Source organism: Podarcis cretensis (assembly GCF_951804945.1).
Source record: "Podarcis cretensis genome assembly, chromosome: 5".
NCBI lineage: Eukaryota > Metazoa > Chordata > Lepidosauria > Squamata > Lacertidae > Podarcis > Podarcis cretensis.
This window is the reverse complement of record NC_137174.1, coordinates 95,491,612-95,518,029: the sequence shown is the minus strand read 5'-3', so window position 1 is coordinate 95,518,029 and position 26,418 is coordinate 95,491,612. Positions and strand designations below refer to the sequence as shown.

Sequence of the window (26,418 nt, the reverse complement as noted above, 5' to 3'; positions counted from 1 at the left end):
ACATGGACTCCTGCAGGAGGGAAGAGAGAAAGAAAGAGAAGTAGCAGCAGCGCTGTTTAAGGCAAGAGGTTTTGCTTTGTCTCTGCAAACTAACCTCTCTGGTTTCTTGGGTAAGGAAGTAGAAGAGGAGCCACGGGAGCATCAAGAGATGCTAACCTCCTTCCCCGATGTGCGAATAAGGAGTTTTGGGGTCTTCCCACCAGCTGTGTACAAATACAGTGCCTGACACTGGAATCAGCGACTGTGCGAAGCAGGGGTTGTGAACCTGTGGCTCCCAAGATGTCCTTGGACTCCGTGTCCCATTATTCTTGACCATCGGCCATGATGGGCTTTGTAGTCCAACAACAACATGTCCCCTATCCCTGGTCAAAACAGTTCCTGAACCAAATTTCTGAAGAACCCAAGAGGTTCACCTCAAGACCCATTGCAATGTTGCAGAGGATGCCAAAGTGAAAACCTTGCCTTGTGTGCAGCCTGTTTCTTCATTGGCACCACCACCTCATATTAGAGCCCTCAAGCAAAGGAATGGGGAACCTGTGGACCTCCAGGTGCTGATGGACTCCAACTCCCATCAGCCTCAGCCAGCATAGCCAATGGCCTGGGATGATGGGAGCTGTAGTCCAGCAACATCTGGAGGGCCCTCATCTGAGCCTTCTTCCCTTGGTAGTTCCCTAGCTGGTTCCTCCCACCATTCCTCTGCGTCCAACCAGTCCATGACACCCAACAGAGAGGAGGAAGATGGGGACAAAAATATAGCTAGTGGGTTCTTCCTGTTATAGGTGCCAGCTCCACCTACTGTTGGAGTCCCTGCCCTCTGTCCCACCACTGCCAACCTGGTGCCCCCACTCCAGTCTGTACACAAAAGTAGTGTGTGCATCTGTAGGGCTCGAGTTGCTTGCAAAATCAGGCCGGTACCAAGTACAGCATGGACTTCTATGGACTGCTGCTGTCAGGTGTGGGGTTTAGATTTGGAACAGGATAATGCGCCTAGACACAGGTCAATCTGCCTGCCTGCCTGCGAAGCTTGGATTCTGCAGAACTAGGAATGCATTCACGGCTGCTGCAAAAACTCCTTTCCTCTCCATCCTCACTTCGAACCCATGCCTGATTCAAGAATGCAAAGTTGCCCCAGAACTTCAGAAACCTGTCTGTCACAGCACCCCAGGCGTGACTTTGCCTTTTGTACGGCCGTTTTCAGTTTTGGATGACTTTGTGACTCAGATTCTTAGTACAGTGGTACCTCGGGTTAAGAACTTTATTCGTTCTGCAGGGCCATTCTTAACCTGAAACTGTTCTTAACCTGAGGTACCACTTTAGCTAATGGGGCCTCCCGCTGCTGCTGCACCGCCGGCACAATTTCTGTTCTCATCCTGAAGCAAAGTTCTTAACCCGAGGTACTCTTTCCGGGTTAGCAGAGCCTGTAACCCGAAGTGTCTGTAACCCGAGGTACCACTGTACTGGGTGAGAAAACCTCTCAATACCCAGCTGCTCATCTAATGAGTGTGTTTGGGGCTGTGTACCAGATTATAGATTTTTAGTAACGTGGGAAAACATTCATCATGTTCCCCATTTTTGAGGAAGAGAGGTACAAAACGTCGCTCTGGCAGATTGTCCCAGTTATCAGGCTGCCTTTGGCTACGTGTGTGCTGAATCTCAGCTTTCTAGGTCACATGAAAATACCCTAACAACTACAGTATATAATATCCTCCATCAGTCAGTTGTCAGTAGCCTTATATTCCTCGGGGAGATTTGCCTTCTTCAAACGTCCCTCGCTGCCACTGACAACCCTCCCCAAAAGTAGTTATTATGATCCCCAAATGTTAGCTGCCTTAGTTTATATTGATGACTAAGACAATCTTTACTAATTGTTCAATGTTACTTCAAAATGTGGGGTTTTAATTGTGGTTTAATTGTGTATTTGTGACATTTTAAAAACGATGCAATCCACTTAGAGACTTCTATGAAGTACAAAGGTATATTTATAAATCACCCAGATAAATAAACAAATAAATGCTCTGGCAGGAGCCTTTTAAGAACAAAAACTAGCCTAACCTTCCAGCCCACGTGCGGCCTGGTTTGTTCTGTGATGGAATGCTGGGCTGTCCTGTGAGATAAAATTCATGCTCTTGTTTCATGATGAGATATATAAAAAAAATCCAATGTTTAAAGTTTCCTGGAGATCTGTAAAGTACCAGAAATCAGTTTTCTAGGTGGCCTAGAATTACCTCAAACATCTCGGGATACACTGCTTGCCCTTTGTTTCTGAAGAGAGATTCGGCAGAGCTTTGCCTTTCAGATTTGTCTAAATATTTACCAAATGTCAGCTTTGTGAATTGTCTGGAAGTACCTTAACCATTTGGGCTACACATCTGAGTCCCTCCTTTTACCAATTATTGATGAAGATGAGTCTGTAGAAATCCAGATCTGTTAACAACAGCCACCCATTATAATACAAAGGCTGTCTTCCTCCCCCTGCTGGAAGCAGACAGTATTGCTTCACAAGCCAACTTACGGGACCAGCTTCTTCCAGCTCCCTGAACGCCACACAAATATTTAACCAGCCCCGTTCCACCTGGCCCTCCAGGTTTGCTAATGTGGGAAGCTTCTGCATGAGGCAAAAAAAGGGCGGTCTTCCTTTCAACCAATCATTAAATGCAAGCCTGAAAGTTATTTTTAACACAATAAATCTGTTCGCCTTTAAGGAGGGTTTAGTGTTGTTTTTCTTCTTGCTGCCACCCATAAACGCATGACTACCTTTCTGGAAGTCAATTTATACAAATGGGACCCACAACCATTCTCCATTCCTCTCCCCACTGCACCCCCTCAAGCCAGCCATTCACTGTTGTGGGACCACTAATTATGTGCAACCCTTAGGTAAAGGTAAAGGTACCCCTGCCCGTACGGGCCAGTCTTGACAGACTCTGGGGTTGTGCGCCCATCTCACTTAAGAGGCCAGGGGCCAGCGCTGTCCGGAGACACTTCCGGGTCACGTGGCCAGCGTGACATCGCTGCTCTGGCGAGCCAGAGCCGCACACGGAAACGCCATTTACCTTCCCGCTGGTAAGCGGTCCCTATTTATCTACTTGCACCCGGAGGTGCTTTCGAACTGCTAGGTTGGCAGGCGCTGGGACCGAGCAGCGGGAGCGCACCCCGCCGCAGGGATTCGAACCGCCGACCTTTCGATCGGCAAGTCCTAGGCGCTGAGGCTTTAACCCACAGCGCCACCTGCGTCCCCGATGTGCAACCCTTACTGGTCTGATTTTGCCTGTGCTTTTATTCTGGAGTGGGGAGTGGGTTACTTTTGGGGTTTCCCAAAGACTGCAGACAGTCACCTGTATAAAACAGATGCCTGTTTTCCAATCATAGCTAAAATAATAAGCCCACCATCTCTTGCTCAGTTCTTACTTAAGCTGGTGTTCTCAGACTTTGGGGGTTCAAGCTCCCCCTTTGAGCTCAGACTGACCGGCTTCCCCAATCCCCCTAATCCCAGCCCCAAACCATCTATTCCAGAGGTGAGGATGCAAAGACTCTTGCACAAAGTCGTGTGCTTCCAGCCTACCGAGGCTTGTGGGTTGAACCAGATGACCTTTGGAGTCCCTTTACAATTCTCTGATTCTAGGACTGACATTAAAAAAGGACTAGCAAAATATACCCCACATATTTAAACCATGCACTGGAAAATCACCATCAGAAAGCAACAGCTCACTCTCAGCTCCCGAGCTGAAATGGGGAGTGTGTTGCACCCACAAGGCCAATGGGATCAACTAGAGTTTTTTGAAAAACGTGTTATGATCCATGTTATATTGTTTATTATTTTTGCATTTGGTATTTAAAAAATCTCAATAAATAGAGTTCCTATGCTGGGGGTGGGGGCATTCAACCCTACAAGGACGAGGCTAAGGGGGAGGGGAAACGAAGGCTCCACCTGCCTCAAGCATCCTATCATTCCCTGGAATGTCACAAACATGCCGTCCCAAGAACTCTGCCCTGGAACTCGCTGGTGTTAATTTCTGCACTAGGTACCCTTTAAGCTAATATTATTATTTTTAATCATTTATTTCTATCCCACCTATTTCACCAAGGAGCTCAAGGTGGTCTACATGGTTCTCTCCCCCTCCTCATTTAATTCCCACAACGGCCCTGTGAGGTAGGCTGGCCTAAGGTCACCCTGTAAACTTCATGGCTGCAGCAAGTTCACAGGAGGGGAGAGAATTGCTCTTGCGCTCGAATCCTGCCTGCTGGTTTCCCACAGGCATCTGGTTGGCCACTGTGAGAACAGGATGCTGGACTAGATGGTCCATTGGCCTCATCCAACAGGCTGTTGTGGTCCATTTTTGCCTGCATTTTCTACAACGCAAATATTTCTGTTTTAAAACAACGGCAAGCCCCTAAGGCAGGGACAGGGAACTCTTGGTCCTCCTAACCATGTTAGGTTTTGGCTCCCATCAGTCCCAGCCAGCGGAGCAAATGGTCTAGGATGATAGGAGCTGTAGTCTTAACAGGCTCCACATCCTTGTTTCAAAAGATGGGTCCTGGTGCTTTAGTACTAAACCCTGAACATCCACAGGGAGGCTGAGCCTCCATCAATTTATAGGTGGATTGGTGCTAGTACAGCTTCTACCACTGGACTCTGCCTGGACCTACATCTATAAACAAGAGCAACAGACTCCCCCTGCTTGCGGCAGGAGAATAAGAGGCTGGTTTGGGATGCCTTGGACTCAAAGTGCAAAGCTCAAGCCACCTCTGCAGCTCATGAGCCTTCTTTGCCAACTCCATCCCTAGACATCGCATTAAGCCTGTCAGTTTACGCGGTTGTGTTTGTGTGTTCTCTTTTCTTTGCACTCAAATTTCTCCACCGTCTTTCCACTTAAGAGGCTGCTGGCTTTGCTCTACAGACCAATTTGATCATGTGGCTTGGAAATTGGTGTTTTAAGAAACAAAACCCCCAGCTCCTACAAGGGAATAATTAGGCAAATTGACGCCTTCCTGAACTTGCACCACTGCTTCTTCTCCAATTGTTCTTCAGAGGGTGTTTATTTGCTTTGCAATCGCGGGGTGGAGGCGCAGCTCAGGGACGCTGAGTCAACTCTGCGCTGGATGGATCCCCCCCCCCTGAGGCCAGCTGGGGGCATAGTGAGCTCACACCCACAGAAAAGCTGAATCATACGATTGCTTGAAATGGATCTTTGCTTCCCCTCAGTTCACCCTCAAATCCCTCTCTCTTTTCTTGGCCCCCTCCCTTGCCAAAAGTGAGCTACAAATCAACTAGAACGATAGGTACAAATCAACTAGAACAAAGTCCTGGATTCAGCAATTGCACAAGGAAAGTTCATACAGAAGCCTGCCAAGCTCCTGCCCTATGTTGCAGAGAGAACACCAGCAATGTATAGGCAACACAATGACCATGTGCATATGCAATAAAAAATATTTTATAGAATAACTTCAAAACATAACAAGTCCAAAATGAAATATTTAGTCTTTAGTCTCAAAGTCGTAGAATTCTTCATCGGCGTGGTGGGAGGATATAGAATTGCTTCATAAACCCATCTTATTTTGAATGAATGTATGTAAATGAAAATAACAAATGCTGTGGAACAGTGCTTGCGTAATAATGTAGTCACTGCAGTGACTACATTATTACATGAGCACTGTTCCACAGCATTTGCTATTTTCATAATTCATTCTATATCCTCCCACCACGCTGACGAAGAATTCTACAAAACAGTATATGTTTGATGTATCATAGTATTTTAATATTCTTTTGGAAGCCGCCCAGAGTGGCTGGGGAGGCCCAGCCAGATGGGCGGGGTATAAATAATAAATTATTATTATTATTATTTATTATATCCAGAATCACTGTTTCAGTGTTGGACATCATATTTGAAGAATACACAAAGCTTCACAGCTTGTCTTTCATTGTACAAAGTCTGATACCTCGCTTCATTTAAAGATTTTCAGAGACTTTGAGACTAAAGACTTCATTTTGGGCTTGCTATGGTTTGATGTTATTCTATAAAAATTGTTTATTGCGTATGTACATGGTCATTGTGTCGCCTATACATTGCTGAGGCTCCTGCCCTAGTCAGTCCCCCCACCTGTCCTCTGGGACCCCAGGTGCTTTGGCCCACAAAAACTAAGGAGAAAGGCCAGGCCCTTTGCTCCTTAAGAAGCTTGGGGACCAGGAGCCACCCACCAGCCAGCAACTGCCCAGGAGTGTCTGAATTTGGGCATTCCAGCAATTGCTGGACTACCAAGGAGAGCCGGAGTGATTAGTTTGCTCGACTGGGAGACCAGGGTTCAAATCCCCACTCAACCTTGAAACCCACTGGGCAGCCTTGGGTGCCAGTCACTGCCTCTCTGCCTAGCCTACCTCACAGGGTTGTTGTGAGGATTAAATGAGGCCCGAGCGAATCCGAGAAAGTGCTGAATTGGCACCCCCAAACTAAGCCTTATGAGAAACGGTTGAGGGAGCTGCATATGTTTAGCCTGGGAAAGAGGAGACTGACAGAAGATCTGATAGCCATGTTCAAATATCTCAAGGAAGATGGAGCAAGCTTGTTTCCTCCTCTACGCCCCTCCACCTCCTAAAGTTCTGCTGTTTCGTTCTTGCTTTCCAAAGATGAGGACCCTCCCTTCAGATAATCCTGTCCGCCCTTCCTCCCCCCTTTGCTTTGATTCCAGCGGTGTTTAGATTAAAGAGACAAGGCAGGCTCTGGAAGATTCATCAATTTATCAATAAGCCTTGATTCCACATTTGCTCAGTGAAGCTCTGCCAGTGCTCGGCTCATGCCCAGAGGAGAGCAAACACATCAGTCCAAACAGCCAGTAAAGAAAGACTAAGACAAGGTGAAGGCCTGTTGCTAATCCACCAGGAGCTTGATGCCAATAATTCGGGGGGTGGGGGATGCCAGCCCAGGAAGGCAAGTCCCCACCAGCAAGACATCAGCCAGTTGAACAACACATTGGGATGCTCACCCAGAACTTGCCTGACTCTCTGCCTCGAGTGCTTCTGCATGAAATGGGAAACAGATCCAAGTCATTCCAGGATGAGCAAGGGGACCACTGGCGGATCGTGACTGAGCAACAGCCTGCTGCTCAGGGATTGGGTCAACTCAACGGGGAAAGGAATTGCCCTGAGCTCCCAGGTGCAGGACTGCAACCGTAAGGGATTAGAGCTAGAGTACAGTTGGCACATTTCACCTACAGCTGCTGGCCTGCTTTTAGCAGACCCCTGCTTGCCCCGTTCCCACCTTGGCTACCTGTGGGATGATTGTCTAGGTTAAGGCAGCTAAAATGAGGCTGGTGCAACGCTGAAAACCTTCCTGCTCGAATGTGAGGCCAGGTCAGTCATCCCCACAGATCCTGCAGCTGCAACAGTAGTCCCGTTGCATTACACCAAGCAGGTAAATGCTCCTGTGTCCTGCTTGCTAACAGAGGGAGGTGCTCCATAAAAACAAAACTCTACTACGAAATCTAAATCTGGCTTACAGTACAGCACGAGAACAAGTGGTTCTTCCAGCAAGTTTTTTTTAAAATGTGTTGCCTTTAACCCACTGTGACCCTTTTTCCTTGGGGGCCGGGGAGGTCAGAGCAGGGAGAGATGGTGGTCAGCTGGGCTCACAGAGGTAGCCTCAGAGTGGAACGTGGCCCAGATTCCAAGAAGTTGAAGTTGGGGGTGAAGATTCTCACCCACTGCCAAATCTGCAAGGTCCTCCTCCTGTCTCTTGCGGCAACTTGGCACATGGGCAGGAGAGGTCCAAGGAGCTCAGGGGCTCCTTCCATGCCTCTGAGCAGAAAGTGCAATGGATCAACACAGATTGCAGCTCCTTCCCAGCCTAGGAGTGCTGAGATGATGACCTAACTATTGCAATATCATGTTTGGATACACCTTTTAGGAACAATAATTTTTGGGCGGTGGAGGAGAATGTGCATCCAGCTCAAGAGGTGGAGATTGCACCCCTCCATGGCTAAAGGACACCCTTGCTTTCCATGCAATCGCACGCCTGTTCTCTTAACCTTTGCAGGCTCTCCTGGGGGCACCTAGTGGGACGCTTTCAACATCACCCAGAGCTGTGCCCTCAGGCTTGATAGAGGGGGACCACCCGGTCTATGGGGCTCCTGCAGATGGGGCAGGTGCGGTTGGGGAAGGCCTGGAAACAGCGGAAGCAGCAGCAGACGTGCCCACAAGGGAGCAGGACGCACTCGCGGAGGCTGGTGAGGCAGATGACGCAGGCGTTCTCAGGCGGCTCTTCCGACAGATCCAGGCCAGCATTCTGGTGGCGCCGGAGGTTCTCAAACTCCTGCCGCTGTGCCTCCTGCTCCTGGTGCACCTTGTGACGGTGGTAAGCTCGGCAAAGGGCACGGAGGATGACAGCCACAGCCGCCAAGCCGCACAGCAGCGAAGCCCACTTCCAGAAGCTGCTGACTGAGCGCAGGTCAGCCAGGATGGTTTCCCAGTCCCCCAGGCGCAGGAAGTAGCCGGTGCCATCTGCCGGGGGCTGGAGGTGGAGGGAGCCGTCCCGGTGCAGGGTGAGCTCACCAATGCCCGTGAGGCTGCTCCCCACCAGGAGCATCTCTTCTGTCTCCAGGAAGCCCTTGGGCTTCTCCCCGCTCAGGTAGTGGCTGAGCAAGTCCTTGAAGCCGTGCGAGGTCTGCTGGAAGCGCTCATACACCGTCTCCACGGGCAGCTCGACGGCGTGGAGGGGCGACTCCACACACACCTGCCCCGAGGCCTTGCCGCTGGGGGACGCCAGGACGAACGGCACCGTGTGGACTTGCTCCAGTACCACCCGCTCGCTGTCCGTCCTGCAACGAGGTAGAGAGCTCTGAGGAGAGGGGCTGGACAAGGCAGCCGAGGAAGCAGCCTTTGGAGCGGTCTGAAATCTCCCCCAAACAGCACTGACCACCAGGGGCATTCATGCTGCAACACTTCTGCCAGGATGCAAGGCTGCACTGATCTAACCGTTTCTCATCTGGCACATTCTAGCCTGCTCCACCCCGAGGATTAGGCAGGGTTGCAACCTACAGGCAATGGGCATCCGTATGAAAACCAGACTCCCAATGAGCTGCAGCCACCAAACCCTTGGCCTGTGTGATTTCTGCATTGCCAAAAGGGAATGAATTCTGCATCAAGAAAAGTTTAAATCTGCAAGGTGCTTTGGTGGTGTAAACAAAGCATGTTTGCATCTGCGTACTTAGTCATTTTTTATTTGCAAGTTATGGGGAGGCAGCAGGACACTAAATAAAGGACACTTTAATTCAGGACACTAAATAAAGCCTTGCTCACTAGAAATAGGGCCGCCAAATGATGCTCAATTGACTGTGAGGACATTTACACAGCCAAAAGGGCTATATGCTTGGTTTCCCTTTTCTTTTTAAAAGCAGAGATTCTTAGGACACTGAGCTGTGGTACCTGGCATCCGACTTGGCAGGGTTTTCTGCTCCCCTCCACTGATAAAGATATACCTCTAGCCCTGCCAAAAGCCAAATAGGGTCTTGCAGAGTTTTTAGAAAATGCTCAGAAGGAGGGCTTGGTAATCTTTTCAGGCTTTAAAGGCCAACTTTGGCAGGTGGGTGGATCAGCCCATCTGTCAATCACATATCATCATGATGTCACATGACTGACAGGTTGGTTGTCCCGTCCTCCTGCCAACATCCCTTGTGCGGCACTCCCAAGCACTGAGGAATCTACTTCTGCCTTGATAGGCCAGCGCACCTCCCACCTGAGGAAGGGCCACAGCTCTGCAGCAAAGCATCAGGTCAAAGGGTTCAATGCGCAGCATATCTAGGCAGGGCTGGGGAAAGCCCTCTCTGCCTGAAACCCCTGAGAGCCTCTGCCAGCTAGAGCAGGCAGCCGATGAATCAATGGTCTGACTCGGAGTAAGGCAGCTTCCTATGTACCCCCAATGCTCTCCTTGGGCAGCCTGATCTACAGCACATGCCAGCCAATGGGGCTGCCTCAAAACAGCTGCTCCGAAGGCTCCTCTCTTGCTTACCAGCTGCGGGCCAAGCTATTCCAGATCAGTCGGTGCTCCTTTAGCACCAGCCTCTCGATCACCCCCTGCAGTTCTTCATGGTATGGGCTGGTCAGAGCCGCCTCGACGGGCTGGACTACTCCTAAAGGAGGAGAGAAGGAGACAGGGGTTCGGGAAAGGAAGGGGAGGGTGTTCACTGCAGAGTCTGAGTCTGGCTATCAGTTTGGTATCACCAGCACTGCCCAGCAGCGCCTCTCCAGGTTTTCGGAGAGGAGACAATTCCCATTTCAAACTGGAGATGCCAGGGGTTGAACTAGAGACCTTCTGCATGAAAAGCAGGTGCTCTGCTTTTATTGCAACATCGTTTTTGGACGTGACTCATAGCAACAACATATTGGGCAGGGGAGAATGTGTAATCCTGCTCACTAACCCCAAGAGAAGGAGATTGCATCTCTCCATTGTTAAAGTACAGCCTAATTCATCCATTTACAGGTGTTTAAGAACCACCCCATTCTGACCCACTTAGATGGAACCACTTAAATGAAATAGGGACTGAGAGAAGATCAAAGAATCAGAGAAATGTAGCACTGGAACGAACCACAGGGGTCCTTGCAATGCGAGACTCTTTTGCCCAATGCAGGGCTCAAACCCGTGACCCTGAAATTAAGAGTCTCATGTTCTACCAACTGGATCAAGATTCCAGGCAATGCATATAATAAGCCTGGGACTCCAAACAGAGACGTGCCATTCAGTTCTCCTCCTCTCTCATTTACAAAAATTTCTCTGCCTGGTCTCTGGAGGCAATTCCTGCTCACCACAGCTGACCATTTACAAACCTGCAATAAATCCCAACAGCAGAGATTTGCTGTTTCTCCTGGCAGAATTTGTGCAAAGAACTCTGAATGCAATAGAAAAGGGCTGAGGTGCTCTGATGTGGCCCTGATGGCTTCCAAAGCCAGGCAAAATAACCTCAGGGGCCCCTTACCTTCAATGGCAACATAGCCTAGGCAGCTGCTTCCTGTGGCAGAGAGGATGCTGGGAAGACTGTCGTTGACTTGAAGCTTTGGCGCTTCCTGCATGGAAGAAGAAAAACAAGTAAGGGTTTAAATGGAAGAGGCAGTATAAGAAAAAACGTTACGTAAGTCCTGAGTTCAAATCTAAGTTCTTTCCTGAGCTTCCGATTCAACCGTTCTAGTCAATTCTCTATGTCATAAGAACTGTATTTCTTATTCCTTCCAGTAGCACCTTAAAGACCAACTAAGTTAGTTCTTGGTATGAGCTTTCGTGTGCATGCACACTTCTTCAGAAGAAGTGTATCTGAAGAAGTGTGCATGCACACGAAAGCTCATACCAAGAACTAACTTAGTTGGTCTTTAAGGTGCTACTGGAAGGAATTTTTTTTGTTTTGACTATGGCAGACCAACACGGCTACCTATCTGTAACTGTATTTCTTATGTTCATCAGTTTTCTTGTGCAATGAGCCTCTAGGTGAGAGACGATCCAATATAGAACAAATGTTAAAATATAGCAAGATACCAGCGGATTGCAAACATTTCAAAATAACACAGCTAATCGGCAAGGGAGGAAAAAGTATCTGCATGAGTGCAATAATATCAAAGCTAAAAACCCAAATGCAAGCTAAAGCTAAACACCATCAAATTATACGGAGGCTGAAACCGGCAACGTTATAAATGTTAAAAGGCCCAGAAAGAATCCAAGCCCCCGCCATCCTCCATGTTAGAGTGAGATGGATTGACATGGGGGTGCCCCTCCACCCACCTGCCATGGCAGGAAGCCTTGTCACCAAGGGCCCTGCCGCCCCAGTGCACCCGCCTAAATGGCAGACAAGCAGAAAGTGCAACAAGCTGCCTGAAACCAGCAGAAACCCCTGGAATAGGATGTGATGACGCCAGTACAGGGTCCCTAGTGTCCTGTGTGAACTCAGATGCTGTCACCTAGTGGCAATGTGCCTGTACCAGTCCTCTTTGCTACACCAGCCTGAGAGTTGGCACAACACCTCCATCATTCAGCCCGGACACTGAGGTCCAGCTCCGAGGGCCTTCTGGTGGTTCCCTCACCGCGAGAAGCCAAGTTACAGGGAACCAGGCAGAGGGCCTTCTCAGCAGTGGTGCCCATCCTGTGGAACGCCCTCCCACCAGATGTCAAGGAAATAAATAACTAGAGTGGTACCTCAGGTTAAGTACTTAATTCGTTCCGGAGGTCCGTTCTTAACCTGAAACTGTTCTTAACCTGAAGCACCACTTTAGCTAATGGGACCTCCTGTTACCGCCGCGCCGCAGGAGAAGGATTTCTGTTCTCATCATGAAGCAAAGTTCCTAACCCGAGGTAATATTTCTGGGTTAGCAGAGTCTGTAACCTGAAGCGTATGTAACTGAAGCGTATGTACCCAAGGTACCACTGTATCTGACTTTTAGAAAACATCTCAAGGTAGCCCTGTATAGGGAAGTTTTTAATGTTTGATGTTTTATTACACTTCTATATTTTGCTGGAAGCCACCCAGAGTGGCTGGGGCAACTCAGTCAGATGGCTGGCATATGAATAATAAAATGATGATGATGATGATGATATAAAAAGGGGCATTTATCCACCCCCCCCCTCTTCTGCTCTGGCCAGGGTGAGCCACTGGACTGCAGGTGTGGTGCTGGCTGTGCTATTTTAATTTTAATTTATTTGAATTAATTTTGGGATGCATATTAATCAATTGATTGCTTGTTTTTATGCATATTGTATTATTTATATGATGTTAGCTGCTCTGAGCCTGGCTCCGGCAGAGGAGGGTGAGGTACAAATAAAAAATTATTATTATTATTATTGTTATTATTATTACTCCATCAGGGGGTGAGGATTGCAGCCTTGAAAGGTCTCTGTCCAGGACCAAAGTGACATTAAAGTAGGTATCAGGAGAGCCTCTTTAGAGACAGTTCCATAAATGGGGGGGGGGGGGGAGCACCGACAAGGCCATCTCCCTCATTGCCACCCTGTGTGCTTCAGAATTAGGTGGCAATCAGAAGAGGGTTTTCACAGGTGGTCTCAGAGCAGAGGTAGCTACATAAGCAAACAGATGTCCCATTAGGGACAGGGTTCCCAAGGCATGTAGGGCTTTAATGGTTAAAGGCAGCACATTGATTTGGTGCTGTGTGGCTTGAAAACTAATGGACAATCTCTCCCTGTACATTCCTCCCCATGCCCCAAGGTCATCAACAGCAGGGATGGGGAGCATGCGGTCCTCCAGAAGTTGCTGGACTACAACTCCCATCGTTCCTGACAACTGGTCATGTGGGCTGGAGGTTATGGGAGCTGGAGTCTAACAAGATCTGGAGTGTCACAGGCTCCCCAACCCTGATCTATGCAAATTTTTCTGCAAGTGCCACCTTAAAAACTGTCCAATTCACACTTCAGAACTTCTCTGCTGATTTAGGCCAAAATCCCATCTAGCCGAGCATTCAGTTTCCAGCCACACCCTGCAAGTTGCTTGGCAGAATTCTACCCCCCTGTGAATTTGACCGAACCCTTTCCAAAGCCATCAAAGCTCATACCCATCCCAAAATCTCAGGGTAGTGAATTTTGCTGAGTTGGTGGAGAATAAGACTCTTAACCTCATAGTTGTTGGTTTGAGCCCCATGTTAGGCAAAATATTCCTATATATGAAGACCAGATGATCCTCATGGTCCCTTCCAACTCTACACTTCTATGCTGTGCCAAGGGATGCTATCTTGTGTCTGTCCTGAAGTGACAACCATTGGGTAACTCTTCTAACCACCCTGGGTTCTAGCACTACACTCCCTCGAGCTCCAGCTACAATATGTGGATAAATACCAGACTATCATATAGTACTATCGTAAAGATGATTGAAGCAACATAGGAAATGCTTTGAATACTTGAGACAAGCTGTATAGATGCTAGATATCATTCTGATCTGTTCTCTCAAGAGCAAGGGAGAAGCAAGATGTACAACAGCATACCTGGATCTTGGTCACCACCTTGGCCTTCTTCCTGTGTAGGTAATAAAAGAGACCAGAGAAGGCCAGGCTGGATCCTAAACACACCAGCTCTCCTGGTGTCAGAGGCAAAGTATCCATCAGAGCTTCTTCCTGACAGCTGGAAGAGAAACAAAATCAGATACCAAGTTACACAGGAACAAGGAAACGCCTCTCCCGCCTAGAGTGATTCTTGGACGTGGAAGTGTCCAGAAACATGGAGAACAAGCACTGTCTGAATAACACCAGAGGAAGCTGCCTTCTACAGTCAGACCACTGGCCCATGTAGCTCAGTGCTGTCTATACTGACTTGGAGAGACTCAAGATCAAACATGGGACTTCCCCCCCCCCCCCCATGCTAAGTCTGCCTAGCCCTTTATAGATCTGTAAAATCACTTAGATTATCTGAGGAAATTCCACTCACGGCATCACTATACTATGAAATGCCCTTCCCTCTGTAATACATGAAGATCGGACCCACAAAGTCAGGTGCTGTTTTTATTCTCTAGAACATCCACTTTCGTTTTTAGATGGTTCCTTTACTGCGGCTGTTTTTAGTGGTTTCTTTTTGTTGTTGTTGTTGTTGTTCTCATGATATTGCCTATCACTTTTATGCTGTACACACTGCTTGGAGATTTTTTAAGCAGTTTACAAGTACAAATAAATAAATAAATGCACTGCAAAACTCTTGCTGACATGCCGCCCTCCGCTTTATGCAGAAAGCTGGTCACATGACAAGGCAGGATCACCCAGGCCGAGATATGCTTTATCAAGTCTGAACAAGGAAGAAGGCAGTGCCAGACAGATTTTTCTGCAGAGCTTTGCTTGGTGTCCTATGCTCCACTCAGAGTTCCCTTCAGTTGTCCTGCTGCTATCAAGGACACCCAAAGGGCAGCCTCTCCAGGATGAAACAAGATTTCTGGGAGCTGGACAGGAATGAGAAGTTCAGCACTACTGGTTCAACACCTCCACCTTTACTCCGCAAAACCACCTTAGACCAGTGACCTGCATTTAATTAATGAGCCACATAAGACACCTTGGATTGCATTCTACAAAGTTCAACTTGGAGCAGAAATGAACGAACCTACACAATGGTTAGAATGTGGAGTTATCCTGGGAGAGACCGGAGTTCAAATTCCCCACTCAGCCACCAAGTTCCCTGGGCTAGTCATTGTCTCTCAACCTAGCCTACCTCACAGGGCTGTTGTGAGGACGAACCAGAAGGTACCAAGTACGCCACCTTGACCCTACTGGGGGGGGGGGGAGGTGGGATATAATGGTAAAATAAATAAGCTGGCTGCTGACTTCAAAGGGTCTACCCAGCCTTGACGTGTGGAATAGAGAAATCTAACCGCTTCACCAGAAAACTACTTGCTCCAGAGGAGGGAGCAGAGGGCTGGGAGGCCCTGGCAGCAGAGGAGGGCGCCACAATGCTTGCCCACCCAGGGAAAGGGAAGTCCCTCCAGCCCAGCCCTGCCCCCCACCCGTAAAACACGTGCTCCGAGGCACCCACGCCCGCCCCCTCCACCCAACTCCGCGTCCAGGATCTGGGTTCAAATCCCGCCCCAACTCAAGCCACGAAGCTCGCCGGGCGACCTGACAGCCTGTCCGCCTAACTAACCCACCCCGCAGGGTTGAGGTGGGGGGTGAAAGGGAAACGAGACAGGTGGGGTACAAAGGCGACGTCGACATGCAGGTGCAGGTGCCCGGCGGGTCTCGGGCCCACCTACCTCCTGGCGCGAGAGCGGTCACCTCCATCTCCGCGGACCTCTTTCCCAGCGGAACCAAGCAACGCGCATCAGATCCCCGGCCGAGCTGCCCAGTGCGTTACACCCACGCTGCTCCGCCCCTCGCCGCGGTGGCACACGGGAAGCGAAGTCCAGCGGCCCTCGCGCCCTGGTGGCGACGCGGCGACGGCGACTACGACTCCCGGCATGCTCTGCATCGCCCAATGGAAGGCATCGGCATAGGCTGAGCACGTTCTGATTCGCTCCGAAGTTACCTAGGACTACAAATCCCATCAGGCGTAGCGGCGAGCTCAGCTGGTCTGTCCAGCAAGCATTTAAATGGCTTTGACAGCGATTTGGAGGCGTGGAAATGGACGAGGGCGACGGGAAGGTTATTTTTCACCTTGCCCGAAGTTTACCCCGTTTATCCGAACTTGCACCGTGGTCTGGCAGAGGAGCTTGTTGCATTTAATTATCCTTCACTGAGCCCCTTTCCGCACCTGCTAGAAACATTCTTGCTTAGAAAATTGAGGTGGTTTTGATCTGCTTTAGCATTTCAGTTTTTTGTATGTTTTTAAAGTACGGTACTCCTGCAATTCCCCCCCCCCCTTGTATTTTCTTGTCCTATTTTTTTTTGTAAGCCGCTCTGGGGTGCTTTTTAAAAAATGTACTGTCAAGCAGTGTATAAATTTTATGAAATAAATAAAAACAAATAATAAATAAATCATTGTTAAAGCCATTCATATGCCGGTTTAATGTCATTCCCTCTCTCATTCTTGGCTGCATCAACAGAAGTGTTGTGTCCAGATTAAGGGGTCCCTTCCAACTATGATTCTATCTAGTTGAAATTAATGCTTTGCAGGTGGTTGGACTTGAGGGAGCCATGAAGCCATGGCAGAGGTTTGTAAATGCTGCCTGGTGCCTCGCTGACATCGGACCGGCATGTCTGTGTTTTGCAGTGTATTGGATGTATTACCTTATATGGAGTTGTGTTCCCTCTGGGCAGTAATTACCTTACCTTATGGGTGTTGTAAAGCCATGGTCGGGCGATGTAACTTGAGACATTGGCAGATGACCATGCAGGCTGTGAGACAAAGGATAATAAAAATATACCGGAGAGGAGAGAAGTAAAATGTGCTGCCCTCCAACCTGAAAATACTGCTGTCTCTCTGTGTTTTTTCTATGCTGTGCACCATTCTGATGACGGCTGGTTTCCGTCATGGACTAAATGACGCTTGCAGTCACTTCCAACTCCACAATTCTGTGATTCTAGTGTTCCTCTATTCTGCCTTGGCCACACCCAGCCTGGACTTTTTGGGGCACCCCAGTTCAAGAAGGATGTTGACAAGCTGGAAGGTGTGCAGAGGAGGATAACCAAGATGATCAAGGGTCTGGAAACCAAGCCCGATGAGGAACGGTTGAAGGAGCTGGGTAAGTTTAGCCCGGAAAAGAGGCGACTGAGAGGCGACATGATAGCCTTCTTCAACTATCTATAGGGCTGCCATATGGAAGATGCAGCAAGCTTGCTTAATGCTGCTCCAAAGGGTAGGACCCAAACCATTGGATTTGAATTACAAGAAAGGAAATTCTGACTAAACAGTAGAAATAACTTAATGACTGTAAGAGCTGTGGTGGACTGTCCTTCATTGGAGGCTTTTAAACAGAGGTTAGATGGCCATCTGTCAGAGATTCTTTAGTTGCGATTCCTGCCTTGCAGGACCCCTTTCAACTCTACAATTCTATGATTCTATGTACTCTGGAAAAGAAACATACCTATTACTGACAATAAGTGAAATAACACAATCTGGGTCTGATGCTGCAGGCAGGCTACTGGTGCCATTAAACCCCACACACAAAACTTGTAATGTTATGTGAGGAAGGATCCAGATAGATAACCGTGGGATGCTGCAATCCCGCCACCCCCCCGACACACTCACCAGTGCAAAAATACCATTGAAGAGAGTGGGCATTTTCTGACCAAATGTGCATCGGGTATATGATGTTGTTGACTATCACCATTATACCACCCTTTGCTGCCATTTTTTCTTACCACAAAAATTCCTTCCTCCTCACTTTTTCGGGGGGAGCATGCTTGTTATTCAAGTGTATCACTTAAACGGTGCAACTTAAATTTGCCAGTATATGATTGACTCACAAACAGGGACAGGCTGGAAATGACCTAAGGTCCTACCTACCGTAGAGCAATGCCTATTGAGCATGGCCACAGCTCAGTGATAAAAGCATCTGCTTTGTGATACAGGAGGTCCCATGTTTCCAGGGCTGGGAAAGACTTTGGAGAGTCACTGCCAATCAGTGTGGGCAATATTGAGGCCGATTGTCTAGGGGCATGCTCCTAATCCTGATTTCTAGCCTAAAAACAGGAGGCTGTGCTTGCCGTTTCATGAACCTCCTCTCTCCAGATTTCATTTTTCACCAGACATTATCCAGGACCACTTTGAAATAACCAAGCGGAAAGTGCTTTTAATAATTAAATACACCAACAGAATCCCCCCTCCCCAACACACACACACACATACATACACACACACAAACATTCTAATCCAAGGCACTATTCCCCACCAAGCTCGATAGATGGGAAGCAAAAGTTTGGAAAACCTCTAAGCCAAGCTAGTTTCGGATCAGTAATGATCCTGGGAAAGGGGTGAAAAGAAACATCTCCGAAGTGATCTGGTGGATCCCTCCCTCTCCCATCTCTCCTGGGATCAGTCTCCTTAACGCCCAGCTGCTGCGTGGATTCGTGTGCTTTCAACAAGGTGGTCTGGATCTGCCCAAGGGATCTGGTGGCAAGAGGTGGGGATTTCTCTTTGCGAAGGAGTGGGGTGCTTGGTAGGTGCAACACTAGCCAGAAAGAGGCTATCATTCCACAGTGATTTGGGTGGGATTGTGCGCAAGTATGGGTGGTGCGGCACCTCCCTTTGCTGCACAATACCGGCGAGATGGCGCCATAGCCCAGGCTAGCAAGAGAGGAAGGTGTCCTGTGGCCAGAGGCCTGCTGCTGCTTTGGATATTTGACTTTGTAGGAAAATGGGAGAGCCACGTCCCTGAACTCACTGTTGCGGCCAGGCGCCCATACTACGGTAAAGGTAAAGGTACCCCAGACCATTAGGTCCAGTTGTGGACGACTCTGGGGTTGCACGCTCATCTCGTTTTACTGGCCGAGGGAACCGGCGTTTGTCCACAGACAGCTTCCAGGTCATGTGGCCAGCATGACTAAGCCGCTTCTGGTGAACCAGAGCAGCACATGGAAACGCCGTTTACCTTCCCGCCGGAGCGGTACCTATTTATCTACTTGCACTTTGACGTGCTTTCGAACTGCTAGGTGGGTAGGAGCTGGGACCGAACAACGGGAGCCCACCCCGTCACGGGGATTCAAACTGCTGACCTTCAGATCGGCAAGCCCTAGGCTCTGTGGTTTACACCACAGCGCCACCCGCGTCCCCCATACTACGGTATAGGCATACAAATCCTAGCTACATTGCACACCATTGCGCTGCATGGGAAAGCCACTGGCTGAAATGGCTATTTATTTGTGTGTTTAAAAAGAGAGAGGTAACGACAATGAAGGATAGATCTGCTTTTAGTTAAGTGGGACCTCTCCCCACATGAACTGACCCAGACCCTCTGATCATCATCTGAGGCCCTTCTTCGTATGCCTCCTCTGCAAAAGGTTCTGGAGAGCGGCAACATGAGAACGGGCCTTTTCTGGGGTTGGTCCCCATTTGTGAAATGCTCTTCCCAGGGAGGCTCGCCTAGCATCTTCATTATACAGTGGTACCTCGGTTCACAAATGCCTCCATTGTCGAATGTTTCAGTTACTGAACGCCAAAAACCCGGAAGTAAATGCTTCTGTTTTCGAACATTTTTCGGAACTTAAACATGTGATGCAGCTTCCACTGAGTGCAAGAAGCTCTTGCAACCAATGGGAAGCCGTGACTCGGTTTTCGAATGTTTCAGAAGCCGAATGGTCTTCCGAACGGATTGTTTGAGATCTGAGGTACCACTGTATATCTTTAGGCGCCGGTTTGTAGCTGATTAAATGATCTTCAGCCTTTTAAATGTATTGGGCTACTGGGTTTCTTTTTGTTTAATATGTATTTTGTGTTCTCATTTTGCATTTTTTTGTTGTGAGCCACCCTGGGATCTTTGGCTGAAGGGCAATATACAGATATAATATAATAATTTCCATGTTGAGCCAGTATACCTCAATGCCAGGAATGGGTTGCTGCCTTCATGATCTGCCTGTAAACTCCTTAGCCTGCTAGAAACAGAACGCTATCCTGGATGAATCCTGCAGAGGTTGGATGGCCATCAATCCTGGATGCTTTAGCTGAGATTCATGCATTGCAGAGGGTTGGACTAGATGACAACTGGGGTCCCCTTCCCACTCTACAATTCTCTGATTCTATGCTCTGATGCAGCCAAAATCTTCCGATGCACCACTCCCTGCTCAAGCTTCAAAGGCTCTTTTGCTATACCTTAAGCTTTCATAACTAGTCCTGCTATATGGTTGGGAATTCCTCGACTGAATCAGCATTGACGGCCTCCAAAGAAAACCCTGCAGTATCTAGCCTGGAGTTCAAGAACCTGCAGCCATCCAGATGTTGCTGAACGACAACACCCTCCATCACCCAAGACTGTTTGGCCCATGCAGGCTTGGGGAGCTGGGAATCAGAGCCCAGCAGCACAAAGAGGACCAAAACTTCCCCACTGCTAGTCGAAGCACATTAGTAGACGGTGGTACCCTCCTTTGCCTGGCCACCCCAAGACCCCCCACCCTTAAAAGTAGCAGTTTACAAAGACCAGGGGGTCCATCCTCTCTGCAGCTGCTGCAAGCAGTCGAGCAAAACAAAAGAGAGCGAGAAGCCAAAGGCATTGGGGCCAGCCTGGTGGGGTGTGGAGGAGGATGGGGAGACGTTTCCTGGAGAGCTATAGCTGAAGGAGGAGAGCTGGAGATCCTTCGCAGAATCCGCGGAAGATGGAGCAGGTGGTGGGGCGAGCTAAGAGAAGCTGTGCTTTTGCACACCACCCCATGAAGCGGGCTTTGGGCGAGAGGGGGGGGGAGTTCACATTAAGCTCACCTTTCTCCTAGGGCCGTAAAGGGGACCAAAGCTGATGAGGCAAAACCGCCAGTAGCACCCCAAAAATGTGACTGCCGGCCCCCACCCTCCCCCCCCCCCATGGGCTGGGTTTTGAGCACAGGCAAGTTGTGTGTATGTACAGACTCCTGCCAAGGGCAGCCTCTCTCTCTCTACCACACTTCGCAGTGCTTCCCAGGGTTCATGAGGGAGCCGACGGGGCATTTAAAGTGCTCTACAAAGTCCCGTGAGTTGCTGAGGGTTCCGATGACGCGGAACTTGTCCGGGCTGTGCGGATCGGTCACCAGGCCCTCGTGCGAGCTCTCCGGGGTGCGCACCGAACACCAGACCTGCGCCAGGAAGGAGATACTTGTTTATTTTATTAATTAGTTTCTTAGATTTATATCCCAACTCTCCCCCACCCCAGGGAGCTCCACCTGGCATGCGTGGTTCTCTTCCTCCTTATTTAATTCCCACAACAACCCTGTGAGGTAGGTCAGGCTGAGGGGAAGTGACTGGCTCATGCTCACCCTGGGAGCTTCATGGCCAAGTGTTCGGGAGTGGAATGGTCTCCCTTGGGAGGTAGTGGACTCTCCTTCCTTGGAGGTCTTTTAGAAGAGGTTGGATGATCATCTGTCATGGATGCTTCAGCTGAGATTCCTGCACTGCAGCGGGTTGGACTAGATGACCCTCGGGGTCCCTTCCAACTCCACAGTTCTATGAGTTTCAAGCAGCATCTTCATATTGCCCTGTACAGGCCAACAGCTGATCATTCTGTTGAATCCACAGCTGGTGCTGAGCTGGGCTCCAGCAGTTCCCACCCAAGAGATGGAACTGGAGCAGAACATCGCTCTAAGGACCCTGTGAGCACCATGGTACAATGACAGGGCACTGCATGGCAACAGTCCCTCCAGCTCTCTGGAGGTTTCTCCAGGCTCTTTCTTGCCTTGCTGCTTGAAAACCATTATTATTATTATTATTATTATTATTATTATTATTATTATTTTATTACATTTAAATTCCACCTTTCCTCCAAGGAACTCAGGGTGGTGCGCATTGTTCTCCACCCCCCACCCCCCACATTTTGTCCTCACAACAACCCTGTGAGGTAGGCTAGGGCCAAAGGATAAGAAGACTCACAGAACTGCAGAGTTGCAAGGGACCCTGAAGATCATCTAGCCCAACCCCCTGCAAGGCGGGATTATGCAGCTGTCCCAGACAGGGATCAAACCTGCAACCTTGGCGTTATCAGCACCATGCTCTAACCAACTGAGCCATCCAAGCTGATCATGACTGGCCGAAGGTCACCCACTGAGTTTCATGGCTGAGTGGTGATTTCGGACCTGATCTCCCAGGCCTCAGTTTGACACTCTAACCACTGCACCACACTGGCTTTCTTTACCTGGAGATGCCAGGGATTGAACCTTAGCTTTCCAGCACTGAACTATTGGGGTGGGGGGCCCTCCTGTACTCCAGAGATGGCTTTTATGCCCATTATCTTCAGACCTGCCAGGAGGACTGTTAACACAGGGGTACTGGCAGCGGCAGACAGAATGCGCATGGATGTGGGGAGGGGGATATTGGGAACGGGAAGTTTCTGTTTCTCATTCCCCCACCTCCAAGCCATGAGTTACCTGTGCAAACCCTAGGAAGAAGAGCTGGTGGCTAGTGAGGTCCACGGACGGCAGGCGCTTCTCCTCCCCGTTCTTTTTCAGCCAGACTTTGTAAGCCTGCAAGGAAAGCGAGAGCAGAGCCTGTGCTTCCAAGCTCAGGGGGGCCCAAGCGCCTCCCTCGCCTCACGGCCGCTGAGAGAAAAGACACCTCGCAGACACAACCAGCTTGAGACCTGCCAGGCCTTTCCCCCCAGGCCTGCCTTTTCGGTGGGGGGCGCACAATCTTCCCCTGGACAGGCTACTTACGTTGTAGGCTGCCTTGAGCCCCCCGTTGTCAGCGATGTTCTCGCCCAAGGTCTGCTTGCCATTGACATGCTCCCCGTTGACAAGGTACTTGTTGTACTGCTCCGTCATGCATGCCGTCCGGTTCTTGAAAGCCTCCAGAGATGAGTTCTGCCACCAGGGACGCAGGTTCCCTTCTTTATCGTACTCGCGGCCTGGAATAAAATCGCCTTGCTGGACTGGGCTGAAGGTTCGTCTGGCACAACGCCTGAGCTCCCACAGCAGCCAGCAGGTGCCCCCAAAGAAGCTCACAAGAGGGGCATGATGGAGAAAAGAAGTCCCCTTTCCTTTGTTCCTAATCAGGTGTTTACTGGCTCCAGGGATGGACTTACAAAAGAGCAAGGAACTCTAGGAAGCTGCCTTATTCTGGCTCCACCTCTTGCAATAACATGGATTCTTACTGCCAAAGTGCCTGCGGCAACCCAGTCAGATGGGCGGGGTACAAATTATAAAATTATTATTATTATTATTATTATTGCAGTACAAGGGACTGATCCTTCATTGTGCAGATCAGGTGCTGGGGGTTCTTTAATTGGCAATGCTAGGGTTTAAACCTCGGCTACTGGCTTTGGTTCAGCTACAACAAAGTTACGGCCAGCAAGCTGCTGTTTGGGTTTTTCGGTTCAGTTAATGCTGTGCATACTTTGCATTTTAAAAAAATCAGAATTCCTGCTGAATTGAGGAAACCCACACTTTACACACAATCCACACGCAACCAATCTGTACGCATTTTCTTTTTGCACAATTTGTTCAGCTCCTACAAGGCATGGAGAGTGCAGAGGAACCAAATCCTGCCCCTCTCACCAATGCAAATCCAATTCAGTCGCTACCTGCTTTCTGAGTTTTCTGCCAGGAGTTGCCCACACTCTTTCAGGCGTAAGAGGTAGAAACTTGCTATGATTCAAAAACAAAAGCTCAGAAGACCAGGAGCAGAATTCTGTGCCCAATGCTGCACTCCATGCTTTATCTGCGCTGAAACATCCATGTGGAACGCACACAGTCTTGCTCTATGGCTCCTTGACAGCTGGCCTCCGCTAGACCTCTGAGCAACTGCTTCTTAGGGGGCATTAGAGATCCTCAATTCCATTCCAGCATACAGGAGGGATTATCTTGGATCCAGGAAGGGTTGTGGCTCAATGGCAGAGCATCTCCTTTGCATGCAGAAGGTCTCAGGTTCAATCCCTGGGATCTCCAGGTAGGGCTAGGAGCGAACCCTGCCTGAAACTTTGGAGAGCCAGTCACTGTATACAATACTGAGCTAGAAGGAACACAGTGGCTCGGCTCGGTATAAGGCAGCTTCCTATATTCCGAGGTTCCCTGTAATTCACACCCTCCTTCCCTCCCAGCACGGCACAGTTGCCCTTTGGGTCCTGCACCATCTACAGCTGTTGAGCACTGCAATGCTGGAAGAGTTGTGTTGCCCCAGGCAAAGGATTCCCCAGCTTTAAAGGAAAGGGGACCTGGGGGTTGCTCCTGAAGTAGCCTTAAGCAGCTGTGAGTTAAAAGGAGAGGAATGGATCGGTGGGGTTGTGGTGGCAGTGAACTCCCTAAGCTGCCAGCTGTGGCCCACTCATGCAGAGATAATGAATGCTCACCAAGCGGATGGAGCAGGAGCAAAAGCAGCACAAAGAAGCCGGGGAAGATGACTGGAGGTGTCACCTGGGGAGAAAGGATTGCAAACAGGTAGGGAAGCAAGTGGACCGCAGAAAGGAAAGGGTGGCTTGATGGCAATGGCGGAATGGAAGCTACCATGGAGATAGGTGCAAGTGGGGAGCAGGGAAAATGAATGGAAAGGCCACCAACAGGAGTCTTTCAGATGGGTCAGGCTCAACCCTATAAACCAGGAAGTGGGAACCTGTGGCCTTCCAGACGTTGTCGGACTCCCACTCCCATCAGCCCTGGCCAGCTGTGTGGGATGTTTAAAGTGAAGCCAAACCACCAATTCATGTTTTGCTAGATAGGCATATGATAGGAGCTGAGTTTTCTTGTGAACTTGCAAGAGATTATTATTATTATTATTATTATTATTATTATTATTATTATTAATACCCCACCCATCTGGCTGGGTTTCCCCAGCCACTCTGGGTGGCTTCCAACAAAATATTAAAATACAATAATCTTTTAAACATTAAAAGTTTCCCTAAACAGGGCTGCCTTCAGGTGTCTTCTAAAAGTCTGGTAGTTGTTTTTCTCTTTGACATCTGGTGGGAGGGCATTCCACAGGGTGGGTGCCACTACTGAGAAGGCCCTCTGCCTGGTTCCCTGTAATTTGGCTTCTCGCAGCGAGGGAACCACCAGAAGGCCCTTGGCACTGGACCTCAGTGTCCAGGCAGTACGATGGGGTGGAGACGCTCCCTCAGGTATACTGGACCGAGGCCTGTGAGAGATGCTTCCACTGTGCCCTGACAGAGGGAGGGCATACCTATATATGTTCTCCTACTTGCCCAGGAACACCCTTTTCCTCTGTCTCTTTCCACTCTGCCAGCAATGTGAGAGCCTCTACATCTTAAGCTAGACCTAAGTATGTCTTCGTAATTGAATTACCATTTTAAGACTGCCTGAACAAAGCTGCCATATTTGTTGTTCTTCAACAGGTATCCAGAATGAGTAAATGCTATTTTTACCTTTGACAAAACTGAGTGATTGTTGTTTTAAGAGGGAGAAAAGAGAATTCAGTCTACCTTAAAGCATCCTGGATTACCTACAAGGCTAAAACTAGCCTATCTAAGCTTCCCTTTTAATCTGCCAAAGGATGTGCTCTACTGAACTCACAAACATGAAGAAGGAAGAATTATATCTAACAAATAAATCCCCTCGTAGCATCTATTCACATCCCAGGCATGGCCAATGGTTGGGGATGATGAGATTTGGGCATCCAACAAGATCCGCACATCTGCAGGTTCCCTAATGCAATCTTGGAAGATGTCTAGGGAGGCTCACAGCGGAGACAGTTCAAGCTTTGCTCTGCTCTGGTCATGGCTGATTTCCCAACCACCTCCCAGAATCCTCTGCGACATCAAGGTAACCTGGTCTGCCTAGGGTGGCAAAAGCCCTCAACGGCCCTTGCTGTTGGAAAACCTAGCTAAGGCACGAGATACTAGGAAGTCTAATGGGATGGAGCCAGAATAACTGGGGAAGAGATGCCCAAGGAACATAGAGGTTCATTCCACCAGCTTCCTCACAATGTGTTACAGATCTAAAGGCCCACGCAAGGCAACACCAACCAAAGGCCTCCCTTGTAGGAGGACAGACAGCGCGTACATGCACGACACAAGAAGCCATGAGCACTGGTTCATCGATCCAAGTGCCTTGCTCCTACCTTGGTCGTCGAAAGCGTGGGTGAGCTCGTGCCCCATCACAACGCCAATGCCTCCAAAGTTAAGGGCCCTCGAGGGAAGAAACAAAGAGAAATCAAGAGGTTATGACCCTAGCGGGCCACCTTTGGTACACAGTTGATGAGAGGTAATGTGAGCTCATGTCTGAAATAACATTAAGGCATCTTTGGACACAGCATCAAAGGGGTTAGGCGTCTTGCGTCACACATTGTGTAGCACAGGAATGGGGAACATAGGACTTGACGGATGCTGCTGGGACTGCCAATTCCCATCAAAAATGGGCAACTGGCTGTTCTGGGTGCTGGTGACTAAATATAATATCTGGAGTGCCAC

The 26,418-nt window shown here is 49.1% G+C and overlaps 2 protein-coding genes across 4 annotated transcripts in view; both read right to left on the bottom strand.

Moving 5' to 3' along the window:
• Positions 1 to 6,716: 6,716 nt before the first annotated feature.
• On the bottom strand, positions 6,717 to 15,815 carry LOC307217113 (mitochondrial ubiquitin ligase activator of nfkb 1-A-like). Its single transcript, XM_079978211.1, has 5 exons — positions 15,703 to 15,815; positions 13,958 to 14,093; positions 10,960 to 11,047; positions 9,996 to 10,116; positions 6,717 to 8,805 (listed from the first exon to the last, which is right to left on the bottom strand). The coding sequence occupies exons 2-5, from the start codon at positions 14,072 to 14,074 to the stop codon at positions 8,079 to 8,081; spliced, it is 1,053 nt and encodes a 350-aa protein (XP_079834337.1). The 5' UTR covers positions 14,075 to 14,093; positions 15,703 to 15,815; the 3' UTR covers positions 6,717 to 8,078.
• Positions 15,816 to 19,781: 3,966 nt separating this feature from the next.
• Positions 19,782 to 26,418, bottom strand: part of ECE2 (endothelin converting enzyme 2) — a 49,858-nt gene continuing 43,221 nt past the window's right edge. For 2 of the 3 annotated variants that reach the window (XM_079977835.1, XM_079977836.1), the window contains exons 16-19: positions 26,070 to 26,137; positions 22,715 to 22,905; positions 22,430 to 22,525; positions 19,782 to 21,145 (exon numbers count right to left, since the gene is read on the bottom strand). In XM_079977835.1, the coding sequence (XP_079833961.1) occupies positions 20,969 to 21,145; positions 22,430 to 22,525; positions 22,715 to 22,905; positions 26,070 to 26,137 (532 nt within the window). In that variant the 3' untranslated portion in view covers positions 19,782 to 20,968. The remainder of the gene's footprint in view (positions 21,146 to 22,429; positions 22,526 to 22,714; positions 22,906 to 26,069; positions 26,138 to 26,418) is intronic. The other variant, XM_079977834.1, reaches the window with a different exon arrangement.

What these genes read in the sequence shown, in the direction of transcription:
- LOC307217113 (XM_079978211.1), bottom strand. Translation starts at nt 14,074, where the DNA reads ATGGATACTTTGCCTCTGACACCAGGAGAGCTGGTGTGTTTAGGATCC. An exon ending in AGGTGGTGACCAAGATCCAG is followed by an intron (nt 11,048 to 13,957) that starts GTATGCTGTTGT and finishes TCTTCCATGCAG; the next exon opens with GAAGCGCCAAAGCTTCAAGT. An exon ending in AATAGCTTGGCCCGCAGCTG is followed by an intron (nt 8,806 to 9,995) that starts GTAAGCAAGAGA and finishes ACCTCGTTGCAG; the next exon opens with GACGGACAGCGAGCGGGTGG.